Source organism: Tursiops truncatus, chromosome 2 (assembly GCF_011762595.2).
Source record: "Tursiops truncatus isolate mTurTru1 chromosome 2, mTurTru1.mat.Y, whole genome shotgun sequence".
NCBI lineage: Eukaryota > Metazoa > Chordata > Mammalia > Artiodactyla > Delphinidae > Tursiops > Tursiops truncatus.
The window spans coordinates 30,753,517-30,776,847 of NC_047035.1; the positions used below are offsets into that span (position 1 = coordinate 30,753,517).

General features: G+C 39.8%; 1 protein-coding gene across 14 annotated transcripts in view; it reads right to left on the minus strand.

The window, feature by feature from the left end:
- Positions 1-23,331, minus strand: part of SIPA1L1 (signal induced proliferation associated 1 like 1) — a 522,661-nt gene that overhangs the window by 103,681 nt on the left and 395,649 nt on the right. For all 14 annotated transcript variants that reach the window (XM_073800311.1, XM_073800310.1, XM_073800309.1 and 11 more), the window contains 3 exons: positions 21,222-21,352; positions 15,164-15,352; positions 1,322-1,496 (listed from right to left, as the gene is read on the minus strand). In XM_073800311.1, the coding sequence (XP_073656412.1) occupies positions 1,322-1,496; positions 15,164-15,352; positions 21,222-21,352 (495 nt within the window). The remainder of the gene's footprint in view (positions 1-1,321; positions 1,497-15,163; positions 15,353-21,221; positions 21,353-23,331) is intronic.

The window sequence follows — 23,331 nt, forward strand, 5'->3', positions numbered from 1 at the left end:
CTGCCTTACTCAGGGCCACACTGCCTAAGTCTGCCCTTGCTATGCATTTCTCACATTGCCCTTCATCATCAAGAGATGGCTGGGACCGTGTAAATACACACATAATAAATAATCTTACCAACTCCCAATCTGGCCATTCATTGACAGAATCAAGGCGCTAATTACATTTTCTTCCCAGACCCTTTTAATAGCTCTTTGTGGTGATAATTTCCATAACATACCAAATCGGGACGACGTGAAGGAATTACAAAGGAAATGTCAAAATATCTTGATAAAAAGACTTTAAGGGCATATTGAGATTTAACACATTATGCAGCTGCAAGCAGAGTATGGAACGTTCAAATAATATTTAAGAGTCTAGGCTATTTATGGTTTTTCATAGGTTCTCCTGCATGTCGTTTCCAAGTTGGCAACAGCAAAACCATGGCAACAGGAAATTCTTCCCTGCAGTAGAGTTTATGAATGCTTTTCTGTTTTCATGACTCAACTCCTTATTTAATTTCCTGTACAGAAAATCAGAGCGATTACTATAGACTGCAATACAGATGTGCTAATCCAAAGACCCTCTCAAAGAAAAACAGGTCACAGGTGTCTATGGATGGATTTTGAGATAAAATTTAAAATTGCCTTCACTCAGACGCATAGCAGAAGTCAACATACTCTAGATACTTGAGAACATAACTCTTTTATTAACCACCTGGGAATGGGAAGGGACAAACCTCTGTGTTCATGAGCTGTAGCTAAGCAGACTGCTGCACTATTGTGCTTTGAATCAACACATTTTACGAGCCAAACTAATATCAAAGCTAAGCCTATTTGCTTAGAGATTAAGTTAGACTATGGACAATAATAACAGGAAATAAACAAAAATACCTCTAGATATTAAAATATAAAAATGATTAAAAAAACCATACAATGACTGACTACACAGATATGCACAAGGATTATGAAATGAGTTAGTGAAAGTCAAAAATTCTAGGGCTTGCAACCAGATGGTTTTAAGTTGCAGGAGTTTTTCAGCTAAATATAGTGAAATTTGTGCAACACTATCCAGGGGCAATTCTGCATGATCTCCATCCACTGCTTTCTACCTTCCCCATTTCTGATAACACCATTTTTTTAAAAGTCCAATCCCAGCTACTTTGACTATGGTCTTCAATTGTTTTAGAGCCACATCTTCCCTCCCTGGCTTCTTCCTCTCCCCCATCACCAGCAGTTTTCTACAGTAAGTGGCCATGTTGTTTTACAGGCAACTTATCAGGTGAACGTCAACACAGCAGGAGGACAATATGCCTAGTAGGAGGGTATAAGTATTTCTTACTTTTGGTGTCAAGCTGCGCACGATACTTCTCAAATCCTTTGAGCCGAACGCGTTCTCCCAATAGCTGGAGGAATTCCTCAAAGGCTGGGCCGGCTGATTCATTGTTGTACATCTCTTCTTCCGTGCTCTGTCCAGCTTTGCAGTACATGATGCCTACTTTCTGCTGATAGTTCAGCTGTGAAGGCAGGTGATACAATGCATATAAATATAGGCAGACCCACTCCATCCGCTTAAATGCTAATAAGTCTTGAGGGCCATATGCCCATCAAGTAAGCTAACCTCTTTCTTCTCTTGAAATCCTTCTGCTTTCGTTCTTCCCCTTTTAAAAAGGGAGGCCTTAAGAATTTAAAAGTAAAGGTCTACTTTACAAAAGATACTTTATTTTTTAATTGAAGTACAGTTGATTTACAGCGTTGTGTTAGTTTCAGTGAATAGCAAAGTGATTCAGTTACACACACACATACACACACACACACACGCAATCTTTTTCAGATTCCTTTCCCTTACAGGTTATTACAAAATACTGAGTGTAGTTCACTGTGCTATACAGTAGGTCCTTGTTGGTTATCTATTTTATATATAGTTGTGTGTATATTTTAATCTCACACTCCTAATTTATCACTCCCTTGCTTCTCCCTTTGGTAACCATAAGTTTCTTTTCTATGTCTGTGGGTCTATTTGTGTTTATAAAAGTTACTTTAAACTGTATTGCACTAAAAGCCCATTAAAGTTCTTATAAAATTTGGGGGCGTAAAATTGGAAGAGACTTATCTCCTAATGCCACTTTTCCAATATATTAAATTATAAACCTTGGTTATATCTTTGTGACAGCACTAGCATCAGACACTATGCTTTTCAACTATTTTTCTAGAAGACGAGTACCTGGATAGAAACTTTAAAAGGGGCCTCATAATGGCAAATCAGCTAGTGGTAAATACTCTTCCTCAAATACAGCTAAAACAGAGCATTCAAGAAATTTAAATATGATACAACATTAATAGAAACACTCATTCATCACTGAAAAGTTTAGTCATTCTATAAACAAATTTTAAAGTTGTATTAGTCATTTAACACTAAATGAGTTTTCAATCTTAAAATTTAGACTTTTAATTCTCCAGTAAAATCAGGGCAGTCCACATCACTTAAGCCTGTTTCCAGAGTGGCACTGCAACCACTGTATCAGTAAATTTTTATCTCATAAAAGGGAAGGGGGAAGAGAAGAGGCAAAATTTTAATAGCTAACATTTATTGAACAGCCACTGTCTGCCAATCACTGTTTAGTGTTTAACTTACATTATCTTATCCTCATAAAAGCCTACAAAGCAAATATTACCCCTGTTTGACAGATATGCAAAGAGAAGGTCAGAAAAGGGAAAAGCAAGTAACTGGTCCAGTAGGGAGAGATCATAAATTATCAGCCCTGTGATTCAGTTCTATTAAATATTACCAGGACTCAACCAGGCTTGTCGTGCTCTATTTCTGTCACTGCAACGTATGTCCATAGCCCCTTATTAGCAATTCCACAGTTGAAAACCAAATTTAAGCAAATACATTTGGCAGTAAAACTTGATATGAGCCGACAGTAATACCTTTTAATTTATTCCTCTTTCTGTGAATATTCATATTTTTTGGAAATATTAACGTGTTCGATTGTGGGGTGCTGCTCCAGACCCTGGGGACTATTACTCCATGCCACGTGCATTTTATGATCCTTCTAAAGCTGGACCTTTCTTAATTCGGAAACATATCCAGCTCCTATTGTTTTACACAAGACCGTGAACCTGAGCAACTCTTTTTCAACTTTCTAAACCCAATGGTTCAGAATGGTGATAACTAGAAAATGTCATGACGGAACTCCTGCTTGCTTTCCCCCCTCTCCACTGCGCGCTAACTAGTTGACAAGGAAGGTTCAGTAGCTTTTACATGACCCATAGGCATGAGAGCTCCTTAGGAGAATTGTGCAAAATTGATTTTACTCGGCCTACTTCCACAAGTGGAAGGCAAAGTTCCAAACGTGAAACTTGCAAATGACTGGATATACCAATGTCGGAATCTTTTTAAAATAGCATCCAACCTTGCATTATCGCTGCTTCATTTTAATTATTAACAGAAACACATTTAGGATTTAGTTCCCTTTTTTTTGAATGCCACATGCAGTAAAGAAAAAGAAAGTAAAACCTACCACATACCACTGGCAGCTGGCCTCCTTCAAAGGTCTGAATGTTACTAATACTTAGAGGGGAACTCCCACAGGTAGCGATTTCATCTTGGCTTTAGAATTCAGCTGAGTATCCTATTAGGTCTCAACAAATAAAAAAGTAGTGGTAGGCTCTATGTCTGTTACAAAAGAAGTCCTTAATGAAGCCAGATTCTTACTCTCCCCCTGCAGGGAGAACTGTCAAAGAAAAGGAGCAATCTGGAGCTGGGAGTTATTTGCTCTTTGGCTCTGTGCCTCCCAGATCAGCCTTCTCATGCAACAATGCAAAACAAAAGTCACCCTGTTCAGTGGAAAGCATGGCAGTGATATTGGATTTGTGGGTGGCTTTTTAAACTTCTTAGATAAAGGCCTAAGATTTCACTGGGCAATATTCAAGAGGATTCATTTACATATATGAGAAAAGAGTTCGGAGAGAAGATAAGTAACGGAACTTCCCCCAAACCACTGTGGAAGCAGAATGCAAGGACAATGAGACAGAGTACTGCCTTCTTTTGACGGGTTTCTCACACTCTAGTGAGCTCCACCTGCAGACAGGAGAACAGACTGGTATTTGCTGGTTGTGAAAGGAAGACTCCTTTAAGAGGATGAGGAAATTTGTTGGAATGTCAAATTTCCTCTGAACAGTGCCAAATGTCAGTGCTCTGTCCTCGGAGGTGACACTATGACTGTATCCTTGTTTCTGCTGCAGTAAAGTCGAGGTAGGTGGGTATTCTGTGAACACAGGCTCCTAGAATCTTCAGTTAGCAACCTTGTTCCCTGCCCAGAATATGAGAAGTTGTTAAGGAGGAGTTATGTAAGTAATAATGAGGAATATTTCAAGAGAAAGAGCAAATGGAAATGGAGTTTAGAGATACGGTTTGGGGATTTTGAATTGCTCTGAGGTTATATAAAACACTATATATTTTTTGAGACAAACACATCTGTATGGGTTTATGTATATGAATATGTAATACCTTCCTGTAATGCTCAAAATAGAGTTATGATGACGCCAGAAGCCATCTTGGAAACAGGTTCGGTTTATCCACAGTTTAGGATTTTGCTTTTGGATGACTGTGAAGTCATGCTGTACAGTTCCATCCTTGCATATCTATTGTTCATATGGAGCACTGATGGAAGTGTTTGGACACTCAACAAATGTTTGCACTGTAAAAAGTGATGATGGTCAATCCAACAGGACCAAGGTTCTGTTTGAGATAAAAGCCTTGAATCTCAATAAAGAAAGTGTCTTTCAACACCCACCAAAAGTGATGTTGGGCTCCCACAGCTGGGAACCAACAGTACAAAAATTGCTCTTCATCTCATAAAATAGGCACTTGAACAAAGAATCAAAGAAACAGGTACTGCAAAATCTGACTTACGCAGCCCTGAGTTCCTGGAAAGATGGATGATAAAGTCAGAGCTGTCTACCAGTAGAAACAGGTTTGAATAACCAAGTTCTCAGAGACCTCTTTAAGTTCCGTATTTTCACCTCTTCTTTCCTGATGTCACAGCCAGAGGAAGGCCACTGGGGGCAGCACAGACCATGAGAACAACCCAGTTCTTCCCTTCTTACAAAATCTTTTAAATTGTCTGATTTAATCCAGAGATTTAAAACAGTCACTATGAGGTATTTCATTGTCCAGCAGTTCTCAAAATGTGGGTCATGAACCCTTGAGAGATGCCCGAGCTTTGTTCTGGGACACAGTTAACTGGAAATAGTTTGATCCTTTCAGTTCTTCCTTTCAAACTCTGACAGGTCTTAATAGAGCAGCATTTGAGGTTAATTTTGCCCCATTATTGAGGCAAAGTCATTTTGAGACTTTACCCAATGCTATGTGAACTGTGTATGAGGTTTTCCAGATTGCCTGGTGGGAGCAGGAATGATTCTCAGCCAGCCAGAGGTCTGAGGATTTGCCCCCTTCAATCTGAGAGTGGTTCTTACCCTGGCCGCAAAGAGTTTCCTCAAATACATGCACTTACCAGTACCCAGCTCTGCAAATCTTTTCTCTCTCTGGACTCACATCTCAATCTCTACTCAGGAAGACCCCTGGGCTTCAAGTGGGTGCCCCTCCCAGCTCCGCAGCCTGGAAACTCTCTTCAGGCAGAAATCTGGTGCAATGTTACTGTTCATTTGGTTCCCACTTCCCAGAGACCACTATCCTTTGTTGCCTGACTTCCAACGTCATAAAAACCAATGTTTTGTTGTTTTGCCTAGCTTTTAAAAGTTGTTTCACATGGGAAAGTAAACTAGTCCCTCTCTTTTAATCTTGGCTGGAAACAGAAATCTGACTCCATTTTAAAGTCAACTACTGGTATATAATTTCCGAACAGTAAACACTGCATCCATTTGAGGCATACACAGTTTAATGATTTCTAATAAACCTCCAACCCAATCAAAACACAGAACATTTCTATCACGCCAAGTTTCCTGGTTCCCATTTGCTGTCCATCCCTGCATCAACTAACAGCCTCAGATAATCACTGTTCTTTTTTTTTTCCACTGTAAATAGGTTTGCCTACATTTTAAAAGAATATTTTTGCTGGGTAAAATTCCTAGTGAGAGCTCTTCCCTTTCAGCATTCTAGAAATGTGGCTTCCACCTTTTCATTATGCTTTATAGCTCAGGAAATGGTTAATTTTAATCCAATTGTCTGTCTTACTGTTCCTCTTTGAAAGTATTTTTTCCTCTGGCTATTTTTAAGATTTTTTCTTTTAATTTCAGCATTTTTTCCTATGATGGGCCTACATCTGACTTTCTTTGTATTTATCCTGCTTACAGTAGGCAGAGCTCCTTGATTCTGTCTCAATTCGTGTGTTTCATCAGTTTTGGAAACTTCTTTACTGGTATTTCTTCAGACATCAATTCTGTCCCCAAATATTGCTTTAATTTCGCTTCTCCTCCTGGGAATTCCATTACATATATGTATTTCACTATGGCCCACATGTCTTTTAGGCACTTTTCTGTATTTCTCATGTTTTCTTGTATACATTCTTCAGTTAAAAATTTGCTGGTAACTTCAATTCATCAATTTTCTGCTGTGTCTAAAGTGCTTTAACCCATCTGCTGAGATTTTAACTTTTTTTTTTTTTTTTTTTCAATTTTTTTTTTTTCAATTTTTTTTTTTTTTTTTTTTTTTTTGCGGTAAGCGGGCGTCTCACTGTTGTGGCCTCTCCCGTTGCGGAGCACAGGCTCCGGACGCGCAGGCTCAGCGGCCATGGCTCACGGGCCCGGCCGCTCCGCGGCATGTGGGATCCTCCCGGACCGGGGCACGAACCCGCGTCCCCTGCATCGGCAGGCGGACCCCCAACCACTGCGCCACCAGGGAAGCCCCTAACTTTTTGTTTTTGTTTTTTCAGTTCTAGAATTTCAATTTGATTTTTTAAAAACAAATCCCAAGTTCTCCAGTGACCCTTGATCTCTATTTTTTATTTTTGCAGCCCCCATGAAATTAATGAAAACTCTGAACTGTCACCTAACTTCTTATCTGCAGCTTTATGCTATACTTAAGCCCCAAGCCTCTTACAAATCAGCAAATGTCCAAGGAAAAAAGTGCTGCAGGATGATTTAATTTTGATGAACCCAAGTTTCTCAATTATCTCTTTTCTAGAAGAGAAATAATTTTTGGTGTTATATCTAAGAACTCTTCACCAATCTTCAGGTCCCCCAATTTTCTCCTATGTTTTTGTCAAAAATTTTTATAGTTTTACATTTCAAACTATGATCCATTTGAATAAATTTCTGTATAATGTGTGAGATTTCGGTCAAGTTCATTATTTTGTCTATGTAATTGTTCTGGCGCCCTTGTTTGAAAAGCCTATCCTTCCTCCACCTTTGTCAAAAAAAATCAGTTGGATATATTTGTGTGGAGCTATTTCTGGTTTCTCTATTCTGTTCCATTGATCCATGCATCTATCCTTCCAATAAGACACAGTCTTGATTACTGTAGTTATACCAATATAATATAATGTCTTGAAATCACGTAGAATGATTACTCCCACTTTATTCTTTTTCAAAATTGTTTTGGCTATCCTAGTTCCTTTGCCTTTCAATATAAACTTCAGAATAATTTTGTCTATAATTTCAAAAATCTTGCTGGAATTTTGATATCGATCGTGTTAAACTGATATCAATTAGGGGAGAATTGACATCATTAATAGGTTGAGTCTTTCAATCCAAGTACATGGTATGTTTCTTTATTTTATTTAAGTCTTCTGTGAGTTCTTTCATCAGTGTTTTGTAGTTTTCAGCATACAAGTCCTAAACATGTTTTGTTAGGTATATACCCAGCTATTTCATTTTTTATTGAAGGATTGTAAACGGTATTGTATTTTATTTTCAGTTTCCACATGTTCATTAAAACAGATCCAACTGATTTTTGTGAGTTGATGTTGAATCATACAACCTTGCTGGACACACCTTGCAATTCTAGAAAGTTTTTGTAGATTCCTTGGGGTTTTGTACATATACTATCATGTCATTTGACATAGGGACAATTTTATATTTTCCTTCCCTTTATCCACCTGACTTTTATTTCCTTTTCTTGCCTTATTGTACTGACTAGAACTTCTAGTACTGTGTTGAATAGCAATAGAGACTGTGTACATCCTTGACTTGTTCCCATTAAGTCTTTCACCAACTGTGATGTAAGCTGTAGGGTTTTTGTAGCTGTTTTTAATCAAGCTGAGGAAGTTCCTCTCTATTTCCGTTCTTATCGTGAGTGACCACTATGTCGTTCCTTATCCCAAGTTCCCCAGCCAATCTGCTTCCTTCGTTCCACCTTTCAGATTCATGTCTGCTTTATATACAGTGTACAAGGTTTTTAGCTGTACTTAGCAGGAAGAATAGGGGAAAATTACATCTACCCCATACTTCCAAAAGCAGAAGTCCAAATTTATTTTTAAAAAACACTTTGTCCAGTGTTTCTGGTTATTCTCAGTGGGTGGGCTGGTCTGAGACAAGCTACTCTGCCATTACTGGACATGAAGACCTTGGTCATTTTTTCAAATCCTCATGATTCACATTGATAGCATTTACTTTGGCTTGTTCTTCATAAACATGATAACTGTCTTAACTACTTCCTCAAGATTTACCACTGTATTGTCCTCCAAAAAGAATGACAAAGAGACTGGAAAAATTCAGTGTTGGGGGCAAAAAAATGGTAGGTAGAAAATTTATCTTCACTGAAATTTACTAACAAAAATTAAATTGCTTTAAAAAAAATGACATATGGGGTCTTCCCTGGTGGCGCAGTGGTTGAGCGTCCGCCTGCCGATGCAGGGGACACAGGTTCGTGCCCCGGTGCGGGAAGATCCCATATGCCGCGGAGCGGCTGGGCCCGTGAGCCATGGCCGCCGAGCGTGAGTGTCCGGAGCCTGTGCTCCGCAACGGGAGAGGCCGCAACGGGAGAGGCCACAACAGTGAGAGGCCCACGTACCACAAAAAAAAAAAAAAAAAAAAAAGACATATGGATACTGGGTAGAAAGATCATTTTAAAAAAATCTGACAGAGATGCTGTCAAAATTATTTATATACATGTGCACAGACAGATTCTAATCTATTTTTATCTTTGGCATAATGTAAAGGAAATATTCTATACACACACACACAATAATCTTATCTAATAACATGCTGTGCAAAAGTTCTCCCAAAAATAGAAAGCTTCATATTGGGTATTAAAATGATGATTTATGTACTTGTATTGTTTGACATTAAGATGAATTTCAATTACACAGGAAAAGGCTCTTCATTGCAGCATTGTCTGTAATAGGAACACTGTTATCCATCTAAACGTCCATTAATAGAGGAACTAATGAAGTAAACTATGGTACAGCAACAAAACAGAATATTATGCAGCCATAAAAACAATGGGAAAACTTTCTGTGTACTGACATAGAAAGGTCTCCAAAATATATTACTAAGTGAAAAAGCAAACGTTTACAGCATGCTATATTTTGTATAAGAAAAAGGGAACTAAGACTACATATGCATATCTGGTATATCTGTATAAAGAAACATAGGAATACATAAGAAACTAATAAAAGTGGTAATATAGGGGAGAAGAGAGGTGAGGGACAGGAACAGGGTGGAAATGGGATCCCTCAATGTAAATACTTTGATTTTTGGATCATTTGAAGATATTAGCTAATTAAAGTCCTGAATTTAAAGCACAATTCACAGTTTAAAATCAAAAAGACTGAAGTATCTGCAAACAGTTCCTCTGTCTTTTTGGATTGTGAACCAAAGAATCCGCACTGCAAGTCTTAGACATGCTGAGCTCCTTCAACTGCAAACTGCAGTCCTACCCAGCCAAACATCTTCCAAATGCTACTGCTATCAGTCATGTTAATCATAAATCTTACTACTGGAAAGGACCCCATCCAGTCACCCACCCCAGCCTCAGCCAGGCAAAAGAGCATGGATGAGCCCGTGTAATCATTACTTGTGAACAGACGAGACAAAGCAACCAATGCCACTGTCTCCTTTCTCTGACCTGAGGACAGTCGTGTATATGTCTTCCTGATAATGTACATACGGAACCCATCTGGTGGCCATCTGAACTTTCAACATTCATTAGCTGATACCATAATCTAGAAGAAGATTGAAATTTCAGAAATGGTCATTGTTCTGCCAAAGCTTCATTCATAGAAAACAGGTTTTGGAAAAATTGTTTTCCCTATGGTTCATTCTTTAAATCCAGCTGCCTGAATCAAAGAGGAAAGTGGCTAGTCAAACTCATTTATCTTCAATAGAATAATGCACCAGGGCAATGAACAGGCTAAGTCAGCAGAGAATTTCACCCATGCCCTTAATCAAAGGAACAGTGCTATTCATTATCAAATAAACACTGCTTCTTTCCTTACATCTATTCTTGAGATGTATATTACAGACCTAATTAGATATGGTTACTTTTCCCCTTTCACTTCAATAACTTGAAGGGCAACATTTTAAATAGAGAATCCAACAAATATTTTCATTTCTTTGTATTTTTAATAAGTATCTAGAAAAACAGTGGAGATACTCATTTAGGTAAAATCACTACTGTGTACAGGAACCTTGACATTTCCTAATGAAAACAGGTCTTCCAATTTTCTCTTCTGCAAACTGGCAACTGCACTTTACTTTTAAGCTCTATTCTGATCCTATTTGGGTTTTACATGTTATACTTAATATTGGGCACTGTAGCCTGTAGCAATAAAACTTGGATCCATATTTCCAGTTCCTTCTCCCACTCAAGGGGAGGGGAGGGGAGGGGAGGGGAGGATGGGGTATACAGTGTATTGGGTAAGAAAGTGGACTCTGGAGCCTGAATGCCTGGATGCAAGACTTGCCTCCCCCAGATCCTAATTGTGACCTGGCGGGGTCCTTCCGCCTCTTTGTGCCTCGGTGCTCCTGTCGGCAAAGCAAGAACAATAATAGCACCTATATCAAAGGATTCTAAGGGTTAATTAAAATAATTCATGTAAATTGCTTCACACAGTTCCTGGCTTAGTCACTGCTCAGTTCCTGGCTTAGTAATCTGTTTTTATTACTGCCTTACACTCCTGCTCAGCAGGACTGCTTGCTGTCCCATAACCACATTCTGTGCTTCTGTCCTGCTGCGCTTTGTTCTCATTGTTCTGAGTCTAGACCACCGTACGGCTTATTCTCTAGTCTGATGAAAGGTCTGTTTCATCCTGATCCGTTTCATCCTGACCCATCTAACCAATCATGACTTGGCCCCACTGGCTTGTCTGTTTGCAGTTCTCTTATTATACTCGTTATATTAACCCTACCTTTCATTACAGTAATTTATGACTTTGTCTCCTTCAAAGGTAAGGACTGTGTCTTACTAGCCTATTTATTTTCTACAGTATTTAACAATCTGCAAAGAGTGGTTACTCAATTAGCATTTATTGAATTTGAAAAGTTACGCTTACTTCTGAAAGTTAAGCACAGTATATTATACTATCTATAACAGCAGCTTTCTCACAGGATGCTGATAAAGATGAAATGATACCTATAAAGGACTAATGAGTTATTATTTTATCATTATTCATGCGCAGTAAGTGCTTTACACGTGTGAACTCCTTGAAACAGAGCCTGGTATAATGACCTTTCATTTCTCTTGCACTGGGTAGATGAGATAAAGGTGTTTTTTAATGACTGATGAAGAAAAACGGCATTAATATGGCAAATTTAAAAGTAACTGAACTAGCCATATTATTTAAAAGTTGGCCTGAATAGATACTGAAATTCCTGATATTTCACAGTGTAGTGTAGAGGGCCAAAATAATTTGAGATGTGCAAAAAGAGATGAAAACTTGCAAATCTTAAAAACAAAAGGTAGTATCGTGCAAACGCGTACCCAGTGTTCAGGACTCCTAAGGGAAAGTGGCACTGCTTCTGAAAGCCTCGATCCTCTCAATCATAAAACAGGCCAATAACTGGAACCTACTGCCCACGGGTGCCGTGAGGATTAAATCAGATGATGTTGGTAAAGAGCTTAGAACAGTGTGATAAGTAAACATATATATTTATCTAATGTGTTTTCATCATAAGAGATGCTCTCAATTATCTAATACGTGAAGATGTAGGACCATGATGGAAAAACTAAATCCAGAGTTGATCTAAATTTGCTGGGTCACAAACTGCTCTAAATTCTTGACAAAGTGAAATCATTGGCAGGTTATTTCATCTTCTTATTGACCTTTAGATGATAATGGAAATGGACATCAATCAATAGTGAAAAACCCAGGAAGGTATCAGGAAGGTGAATGTGAAAGCATGGGTAAGCCACAAAGCATACAATCATTTCTTAAAACTTTGGGAATTAAAATACCTACTTCAGTTCCCACATAAATATCAGTCTAGTCAAATGAAAAACAAATTTTTATATTTTTGTGAAATACTATCTTTTATAGTATATAGATATAACTTACATCTGCTCTTCTGTTCATTTCATTTTTAAATGGTAAGATGAAAAAAAAAAAAAAAAGAAAGAAAGAAAGAAAAAAGCACCAAAGATCTGAAAGGCAAAATGCCACAATATAGCAAGCAAATAGTGTTTTCTTTATTTAAATAAAACTTAAAGGGAGATGTAGAAGGTCCTTTCAGTGAGTCCAGTTTTTTGGTATTCATACTATCAATCTCTTTAAATATAAGGATGTACAAAGCATGAAATTTCAAAAAGTGATGACACAGATGGAAACTAAAAATGCTTTGCAAAGATTCAAATGCATAATGTACTGCACTTACAAGCATTTCTTTTTCAAAATCTGTATTTGTAAAGGCACTGAAATAATTAGTTTCTCACAAGGATTTCAAGGCATTAATAAAATTTCCTACCAAAAATATGACTCCCCAGACTAAACACCTAAGTACGTGTGTCCTCTGTTTTTTATCAGTATAATTCTGGGCTTTAAACGCTATGAATATATAAACGGAAAGAGAGGCCAAGTGGTGGTGTCCCTTAGTTCAGATAAAGAGCTGCTCATACAGAATAGCAGGTTTTAAACGTCTAGATTCTACTGCCTAGAATTTAGTAAAATTTCCAAAATAAAATTGGGGAGACTCACCTAGACTGCCAAATTTTAATTTTGCCGGAAGGGATTAAAGAAGATGACTAACACATATTATCGTCAATAATTTATGAAGGAAAGGATAGTTTAATATCCCCCAGAATAAGAAACCCATCATTTCAGAATAATGGGCAGTTTTGTGAATTAAACAAATGTACCTTTAAGTTAACCTCATTATACTGCTCTTTCCTGTGTGGACGGGACCATATAGTGTTTATCACAGAGCAGCCCCATCTCCAACATTTTGTAAACACTAAGAGAGGGCACAAAATGTGACAGAGAGCCCATACAATGTCTACAATTGGAGCACCCATTTTTAAATTTAATGTAAGTAAAACAAAGGGAAAAAGGAAGAAAATACCTCCTTTACACAAAATAATCTGTTGAATTTAGAATGTGCAGTATATGATTATATTATCAATGTCTAAATGTTGTTCTTTTCCTTGAAAAGTGTAGTAACTGAAAAGACTGAATCAGTAAAGTTGAACCTAATCATTATTTTTCTACTCTTCCTTTGTTAGAATAAATGCTCAAAATATTTATTGGAAGAACAGCACCCAAAATAGTTAAGTTTATGTATCAGTAGTCTTCTGAAGCATTCAAAGTGCTCAAATTTACATGTTATAAACATGGATACTCACAGCCTATTTGAAATATACATATGAAATAGACATTAGCTATGCTTTACAATAAGTGAGATGAATGGACAAAAGGAGCAGTGATTAGAAAAGTTACATCCAAATATTGGTTCCTAATAATATATTCCTATCAGCTGATTTAAAAGAGTGAATATTCCTTGAAACTGATTTTTTTGAACTACCATTCATTTTAACAAAATTCAAAATTTTTTCCTAATTAAAAAAATACCATCAAAATCTGTTTATAAAATGGAATTCAGTAACTGGACCAATTTTACTTTTGGAAGAATTTTTAAAAAGTGCAATGGGAAAGCTACTACCACTCACTGCCAGGACGCAATATGGCTAAAATATTCAAAGAAAGAAATTAAAATAAGAGTATATAGATACAACATCTAATAAAACTAGCCCATATGCTCAAATGATTCCAAGTAGAATGTGTATACACTCTCTGGTTAGTGGATTTTCCAGATTATAGTTCTGCATTCTCTACTCTTCCGCCTCCTCTATATGGATTATCCTATCACTCATTTGTATCTGGATCAATGGCTCCACATTAAGGTATAGGAAATATGGAAGAGAGAAAATCTTGAGCACTTTCATTTTATTACAAATTAGGACCCAGATTTTTTAAATTTTGAATTTTTTATTTAAACACCTCAGCTAAAATACATTTTTGGTGGTATTAATAGACTAAAAATTAAAGCTTTTAAGAATGGTGTGGAGTAGTGGCTCCCAGTACAGGCTTTGAACTTATTAACTGTGTGAACTTGGACTTACTACTGAACCTCTCTCTGTCTCATCTCTAAAATGGGGATAAAAATGGTATCATTCTCTTGGGGCTGGGGCAATAGTTGGGATAACATATTAAGGTACTTAAAACAGAGCCTGGTGAATATGTTCATTAGTGTTAGCTACTGTTATTATTGTTATTGCTACTACTTATTCCTGGAGTATTTGAAAAATTCATTGCATTTATGGAAGATTACCAAAAGAGTTGAACATTGTTTAAGTACTGTATCAGTCAGTCCTGATAAAGAGAATTTCAACACATGAGAAATGTTCAGAGTTCAGAGTTAAGAAAAAAGAAAGTGAATAATTGAAAAGAGAAGATCCTTCACAAAAAATAGTATCAGTTTTCCCCATCAAAAAAGAATTATTCAGGGCTTCCCTGGTGGCACAGTGGTTGGGAGTCCGCCTGCCGATGCAGGGGACACGGGTTCGTGCCCCGGTCCGGGAAGATCCCACATGCCGCGGAGCGGCTGGGCCCGTGAGCCATGGCCGCTGAGCCTGCGCGTCCGGAGCCTGTGCTCCGCAACGGGAGAAGCCACAGCAGTGAGAGGCCCGCGTACCGCAAAAGAAAAAAAAAGGAACTATTCAGGTCTGTATTCTGGATGCCTAGTGGAAACCTGAGCAGCAAGAATGTTCTCCCCTGGAAGCCCCACTTACCCCCTGTTCGTCCAGTTTCATGAGTTGCTCTGTGACTTTGGGGGTGTTGAAGGCCAACCGCAGGCACTGGACGTTGAGCTCGGGAATCACGTGCTCCAGCACTTCCTTCAGGGGCAGTCCCCGGGCCGTCGAGTGCTTTGCCGTTGAGGGTATGGCATCCTCCAGCACTGACCCTCTCAGTGTCATGAGCTGAAAGAGAGACATGTGCTCCGGTGAGATGAGCAAATATATAAAATGCACTGAAAGCCCAGTCTGAGGTCCCCCTTAGGGAGCTGGAAATGACATTTGATTGGTTGAGCCAGTGAGGGAGAAAGGATGAGGGAAGTGATGTAAGATACTTTATATATGAAAAATGAGACCAACACTTTCAAGAAGACCCAGGTAAGTCCAACGGAACTCATAATCAAACCTTGCGAGGACATTTCCTTAAATACCAAATAGAGTGCATATTTCCCTAGAGAGCTCAGAAAGATCAAGGTCTCCATATAGCTATACAATGCCACTCACACACTCACCAGGAAATTAAGAAGGAGCTATCCCTGAGAATATCTGAAGACTAAATGCTGAGAATTTAGATGTTACACCTTTTTGAATTATAAAAGTAAGGGTGGGGGGAGAGGAAGTTTTAAATTTCATAACGTACCGTTGACTAGCTTAACCTATTCCCATCCCCAAATGCTGCTACAACAGGACAGTGATTATAGGTAGTAGAGCGGCACCATCAACAGCATTTAAAATGACTTTTGCTTTACGCTTATGTCTTGAGATCCCTTCCATTATTATGAAATAAAAACATGAGCAAAGAATTTTCCTTAAGTAACGATGATCTGTCGAAGTAAACTAGTCTTAATTTTCAGACATTTCCATGTGGCAAAGTTGTCAGTATAATTTAAACACTGTACGGTGACCTAAAGAAAAAACCCATTAAGTCGAACGAATTTCTGTTAAGTGTGTAGGTTACAAGGCACTGTACTGCAACAGGAGCAAACGTTGAGGGCTGGGTGTGGCATGCAAGAGGGTGAGAGGTAAGAAATACCCATTCAGGAGGACATATCTACTAAGAAAAATTTAACAAGGTCAGGTTCTACAAGAGTCCAAAGGCAGAAAAGGGATCACCGTGGCTCAGGGCATAAGGAAAGGCCCTCATGGAAACGGGTGGCACTGAAAAGGGGCCTTGAAATCTAGGAAAAATTATACAAAAAGACAATGTCAGAGAGCAAAGGTGTGGAGATGAGAAAGATCGGGGTGTGAGTGGGAAAGAGCGACTGCTGTAGCTTAGCTGGATCTAAGCGAGCCCAAAGGGGCAGTGAGTGGTGAAGCTACAGGCAGGCCGGAGCCCGAGCCAAATGTACCCTGACGGGCCCGAATGTACCCTGACGGGCGTGCACCTCATCCGGCTCCAACCGGCCATATCAGAACTTGTTTGCATAGGGATGATGATGTAAGAAAATTCAGGTGGCAAATAAGATGAACTGCCGGAGGAAGCAACTACAGGTAGAGAAAACAGAAACAAACTGTAAACAGTCTTCAAGTAACAGGCAGAGGGTGTGACAGAGGATTAGCAGGGAAAATGGAAACCAAAGGAAGAATCACCAGGGAAGTAAAATCTATAACTGTGCCAACTGATGGAGAAGAGAGATGGGGGTAGGAAAAGCCAAGGTTACCAACCTCTGACTCTCAAGACAAGAAAAAGGTGCTTGGGGTATCTGCAGTCTGTTCATTTGATTAGTATCTTTTCTTTCATTTATAAATAGTTTGCTTTCAAATGACAGCTGTGTAAAAAATATCTTTTTCCTGTGACTTAATATCTAATTTGACAGAAATAATTTTTGTTTCGTTTTTTAAATCACGGAAACGGCTGAGCAACTCGCGTGCTCCTGGCGACAGGAGGCTGCAAAGGCTGGACGTATTTCCAACTGAGAACCCCAGATGAGGAATGCTAATCATTGCTAATCCTGCACCACAGGAAGACAGCAACCCACCTCAAGAAAGCCAGAGCAGGGCCTCCCTGGTGGCACAGTGGTTGAGAGTCCGCCTGCCGATGCAGGGGACACGGGTTCATGCCCCGGTCCGGGAAGATCCCACATGCCGCGGAGTGGCTGGGCCCGTGAGCCATGGCTGCTGAGCCTGTGTGTCCAGAGCCTGTGCTCCGCAACGGGAGAGGCCACAACAGTGAGAGGCCCGCGTACCGCAAAAAAAAAAAGAAAGCCAAAGCAGAAAACCAAAAAGGAATGATTCCTTTTTATACCTGAATCACTAGTGTTACTGATATTTTTGTTAATGACTTCCAGAAACAGGAAGAGAATCCTCCTAAATCCCTGTGCACCCATGCTTAAAAGCACTCACACCACAGATTTTGTTCATAAACAAACGTCATGCTTCCAAATACATGTAAATTCCTTTTTTGTTTCTTTGTTGTGCAAAGCCTATTTCTACTGAAAGAGATTTGTTTGTATTTCTGTTCTCTTGATGCCATTTACTGAAGCAACAGCAGTGTCACTGTGGTGACTATGTTTTCTTTTTTCTCAATGGATTTATTAACAGGAGAAATCAATAGCGTGAGAAGCCCCTACAAAGGCATAAGAATTAACTCTTACTTTATTATATACTCAGTGAACTGCCTTCAATGGGAAAGAGTGAACTGCCCATCCTACAATGTGCAGCTCTGGAGCAGAACCAACATCTAGAGATATTTCTATCAAAGGACTTTCATTAGTTTATTTCTATGAAAACTCTCATAAAGATACTGTAACCGAGCAGGACCCTATGGGAGCCTTCCCGGGACAGGCCTTCCCCCATATCCTCTGCTTTAGCTCCTCTCTGAAGCACCTAGATTTGATGCAAATTTCCCGAGTTGTTTTGCAGATGTGACAACCCCCCACCAAATGGAAGAACAACTTGACTACCCTGAGTAGTTTTTCTCAGGCCTCCTGGAGCCTAAGGACTCATAATGTTAACCCCTGTGACACCACCTTGCTGCCTCACCATCAGCCAATCAGAGAATTGTGCACAAGCTGATCACCTACCCTGCGACCCACCCCCACTCCTGGCCTTTAAAAATGCTTTGCCGAAACCATTCAAGGAGCTCGAGGCTTTGTCTCCTTGCATGGGCTTAAGGTAAACCTCTCTCTGCTCCAAACTCTGACGTTTCAGTTTGTTTGTCCTCACTGTGCGTTGGACACACGAATTTGTGTTAACAATATTACAATTAAACCACACTTAAGGATTATTTCTATCGGAATGAAAAAACTTACACAAAGGCTAGTGGCGATTCATTAAATAAACATTAGAGAGGAAGGAAGGAATGAAGGGGTAGGGCTGTTTTAGGCATTAGGAATGTAGTCACGAATAACTCAGAATCCTCATGTTCCCTGAGCTTATATCTGAGTGGGAGAGTCACAAAATGAACCAAGTGGGCTTCCCTGGTGGCGCAGTGGTTGAGAGTCTGCCTGCCAATGTAGGGGACGCGGGTTCGTGCCCCCGGTCCGGGAAGATCCCACATGCCGCGGAGCGGCTGGGCCCGTGAGCCATGGTCGCTGAGCCTGCGCGTCTGGAGCCTGTGCTCCGCAACGGGAGAGGCCACAACGGTGAGAGGCCCACGTACCGCAAAAAAAAAAAAAAAGAAAAGAAAAGAAAAGAAAAGAACCAAGTAAGTAAGTACGTTGCATGAGATAGTGGTTAAGTGTTCATGTAAAAAAGAAAGCCTGGAATTGGACATGAAATGAGATATGAGGGAGTAGAAATTTTAGATCCAGTGGCCAAGGAAGGCCCCTGTAACTTAAGAGTATAAGGCCAGAAGGAAAAGAGAGAGCTGCGGCCACGAGGATGCCTGGAGAGAACACTGAAGACAGAGGAATAGGGACTATCGGAGCCCTGAGACAGAGGTGTCCTGAGATTGCCCAGAGGGAAGGAGGCCAGTGTGGCTGGAAAAAACTAAGTGAGGGGGAGTTTTCGGAGATGAGGTCAAGGTCGGAAGCAGATGCGTCTGGACTCCTAGGCTAGCAAGGAGAATGACTTTTAACTGGAAGATGGGAAACCATGAAAGGATTTTGAATTGAGGAATGACAAGACGGGGATTACATTTCTAAAGGACTCCTGCTGGGCTTGAAAGGATGCAGGGCTTAAGGGCACAAGCAGGAAGAATGGTTTTTGGAGAAAGATGATGGTGGCTTGGCCCAGGCAGAGGCAGTGGGATTGGAGAAGCAGTAGAATTCTGGATACATTTTGAAGACAATTGAAGACAAAGTCAACCAGTTTTGTGGACACACCCGATGTGGGGAGCAGGAGGAAGAAGAGAGGAGTCAAAAGTGGCCTCAAGGTCTCTGGCTTGAGCAATTGTAACAACGGGGTTGTCACTGGTTAAACATTAATTTGAACATGAAAACTGGTGGTAATGGGTTTCTGAACCATGAACGACATTTGACTTGGATGTTTCAATCAAAGGGTAAGGAAGTGGCCCCATGGACCGTCAAATGGGTTGGCAGGAAAAGGACTGAACTACAGGCCTAGAGAATCCTTAGGTGTGGTTTAATTGTAACTGCAGGAGGGAGGTACAGGTCGAGCATTTGAGGCTGAGGCAGGGAGAAGCAGAGGGACCACATTCACCTAGGATAGGAGTTGACCTGGAGAGAAAGGGGTGACCAGCCGTGGTGTGCTTGCAAGGCAAGCTGGAAGGGACAATCGTGGACACCAGAGACAGGATCTGAGAACGAAAGTACCGATTTAGAAAGCTTCAACGTCCGGCATGAAGAATGATAGGATAGTGGCAAGAAGAGAAATTGAAATGGATAAAAAAACATAGGAAAGGAACAGTATGATGAGGACTTAAATCAGAGTGGCCTTAGGGAGGGGGAAAGGTAAGGACAGGAAGGACAAAAACAGGTGGGAGGAGCTAAGTGTGGCTCTCAGGAATCCGGTGGCATCTGAGGAGTGACTACCGACACCCAACTTGAAAAACACAGTGTGTTCTCTGTGCTTTTCACGTGCAACAAAAGTACTGACCCTGCTTAACGATCGGCTTTGGCACAGAGAAAAAGGACCCTACAGCATGTGAGTTCTTCGTTTCTCTCGGGCCACTCGACACAACACATTAGATATTAAAGCCGTGCCTTTAAAAATCCTATTTTTAATTTCCCCAGAGTTCAAGCTGAGGAACAATTACTAAGTGAAGCCAACCCCTGCAACCTGCTTTGTATTCAATGGGGGAAATGAAGCCAAATGCCCTATTTAAACTAGTTTCAAAACCATTATTTTCTAGATACCTCAAGGGAGCATTAGGCATTAATGCATAACAACAATCCTAAAGTGATCTGGTTCAAAGAGGCAATAAATTGATAGCTGGCACAACTAAACATATGTTTAGAAAGAAAACAAAGGAAAAAAACCTCGTAGTCCCAAACTTCACGAGTTTTTTTTTTTTTTTAAATGCTTTGTTGGCTATTTTATATTTCCTTTTCTTTTTTTGACCTGAATTTCATTTTAAAATAAAAACTCACATATTATGTGTACTTAGATCCCTAAAGAGCTCCAAGAACCTGTCTTACCCACAATTAGACAGCCTCTGGTTCAAACAGCCCGCATTTTAGGCCTCCGAGAATAGGTCCAAGATGGCACAGTGAAAATGCAAGAAGAAAAGAGTTTTCTTGGGTCAAGAAATGTCCTAAGCAATAGTTTGGAAAAGTGAGTTAAGTCTTGGCTGACCCTCTCTGCCTCCTCAAGCTGGCTCGGTGCCTTCCGGCTGCCCAAGCAGGATATGTAATATCCAGTTTGGGATTCTGAGGACTCCAATTTCCTTGGGTCACACTTAATGGACATATCTTTCTGTGAATCAAAACTCCCATTCATTTATTGCATCTATCCAGAGCTAGATGGGAAGAAAGGGTCCAGATCTAACCATTATGTCCAGCCCTATCACCACCGGAATGAATGAAAGGGGTCTTTGTTTATTCTAAAGACATTTGTAACCATGAGCTATTAAATTTAATTGCTTTGCTACTGCTACTACTCTATTTTTTCCTCAATTAAATTAAGCCTCAAGTCTTTCTCATGTGCGACTTACCTCACTAGTTCTAAAAATTATTCGGTAGTTGTATGGAGATCCATTTTCTTTCGTTTCTTCAGGTTTTTCCCTTCGAATGCTCACAGCCACCGGACCAAGATTCTCATCTGCCCCAAAATAGTTCCAGTGTTCTTAGGTACAATGAGACAAAACAAAATTAGAATATTTATAGAATGCTTAAAAATGTTATATGCTGCTTGCTTATTTAGATCACTCAGAAATTATACCAATAAAATGTAAACGCATTTAACAAAATCAGTATTCTTCAATGAGTTATAAAAGTAAAGACTTAGCTATGCAGGTTTAGTCTCAGAGGAGGTAAGACAACAGAGGTGGCCTGTTCAGGTGTTTACTACTCAGCAACTTACTGCTCTGCTATTTTTTTAAAAAGAAATTTATGTTTTCTCCTTATAAACAGGATATATTGTGTCAGGGCTTCTTAGCTTTCATAAAAACAACAACAACAACAAACTCCCCCCAAACCTATTGAGAACAAAGTTTGCATACGGAGGGATTTCCTGCAGATTAAAAAAGATTCCCTGGACTGGAGAGGGGTCTGTGAGTTACTGGGCAGCTTTCCTCCCATGGTGCCCAAGTAAGATGGAGTCTTAGCTCAGAGGTAAGAGCTTCAAAGTGCTCCTGGGAGGCAGAAGTTCAGACCCAGGGCTCTGGGCCTCACCAATGGTTCCCACATAGTAAGCACAAAAGACATTCCACAGAGCCACTGAACCTGGAGGGAAGTGAGGGCTGGGATAACGGGTCTCTCCTAGGCAACCAGTGTGGCCGTGTGACTAATGACGACTCAGGGGCCTCTCTCCTCAATGTCTGGCATTGCTCCAGACTCCAAACCTTGGCACAACCTTGGGGTTTGGGGGAAAGTGTCCAAATGACTGGTGTTGACTTTACCTTCCTCCTGACAAGAAGGAAGGTCACAATCAAAATTAAATTAATTTACAGAAAACGTAAGCGATATTTACTCTACACCTAAATATCTACTTTTTAAAAAAAATTAAAATCGTTGATACAGACATGATATGTTTACAGATGAGAAAGCGAATAAAACAAATATATGAAAAGCCAGAACAGATAACTTACTGTTCGAACCTCCAAAATACTTTCTTTACATTGTCCTATTTCATTTACATGTGACATGGTTAAATGACTGAGTTGTGACATGGTAGGTTATTCTCATACAAAATGCATCAATATTTGAAAATCCATGTTATTCTCATACAAAACATGTATTTGAAAATCCATGAGAATAATAAGAAACAACAGCATAAAATATCTAATCATGTCATTTTAAAATTTAGGTAATAACGTATGAAAATGCTTTGCAAGTACTAAAGAACAATTATAAAAGATGTACTCATTAATATCACGGGCGCTCTAAGAATATTATAATCCATGGAAATTCAAAATAAGGGAAACACAATGGGAATACAAGCAACAAACATCTCATATATGGACAGCTGAGAAACAACCCAATAAACATCACAAAATTCATGTACAAACACTTACGTACGCCCTCAAAGCATAGCACGTGAGAATCACACTCAGAGGTTATTTACTCTTACTTTGCACATAATTTTAATAAGTGTGGTTGTCTGATTTTCAAGCCCACAGCTTGATTTCAGAGGTGTGATAATTCCAGGTGTTGACAAAGTCCAGGGTGTAGGGCTGATAGAGACTTTCATGCAGACAGCAATGGGACAGAACAACTGACAACAAGGAAGAAAACAGAAAGGGAGGAGACAGAAATAGTATAAAAACGCGGACAAGAACTGAAAGAGAAACGACAGCAGTCTGGGGCCATTCACTGAAGGAGCGAAGAGCTTAACAAACTTCAGTAACGTCAGAGCATATTTTAACCCGGCAGCAGAGAACACCAGTGAATGTGTCAAAGATGAGCGTCTCATTCATTATATCCTGTTCCTTGCACTTCATGGACTCTACTGAAACCTGACTCTCCAGAAACTCCTCAAACACCCCCCACCACAAACCTCAGGAAGGGCAGGTGAGACTGCTATTCTCTGCTGCTGGAGAAATTCACCAAGACGGGGGTCGCTCTCAATTACTGCCAATAACCTCAACCCATCCTCAAGCTGTC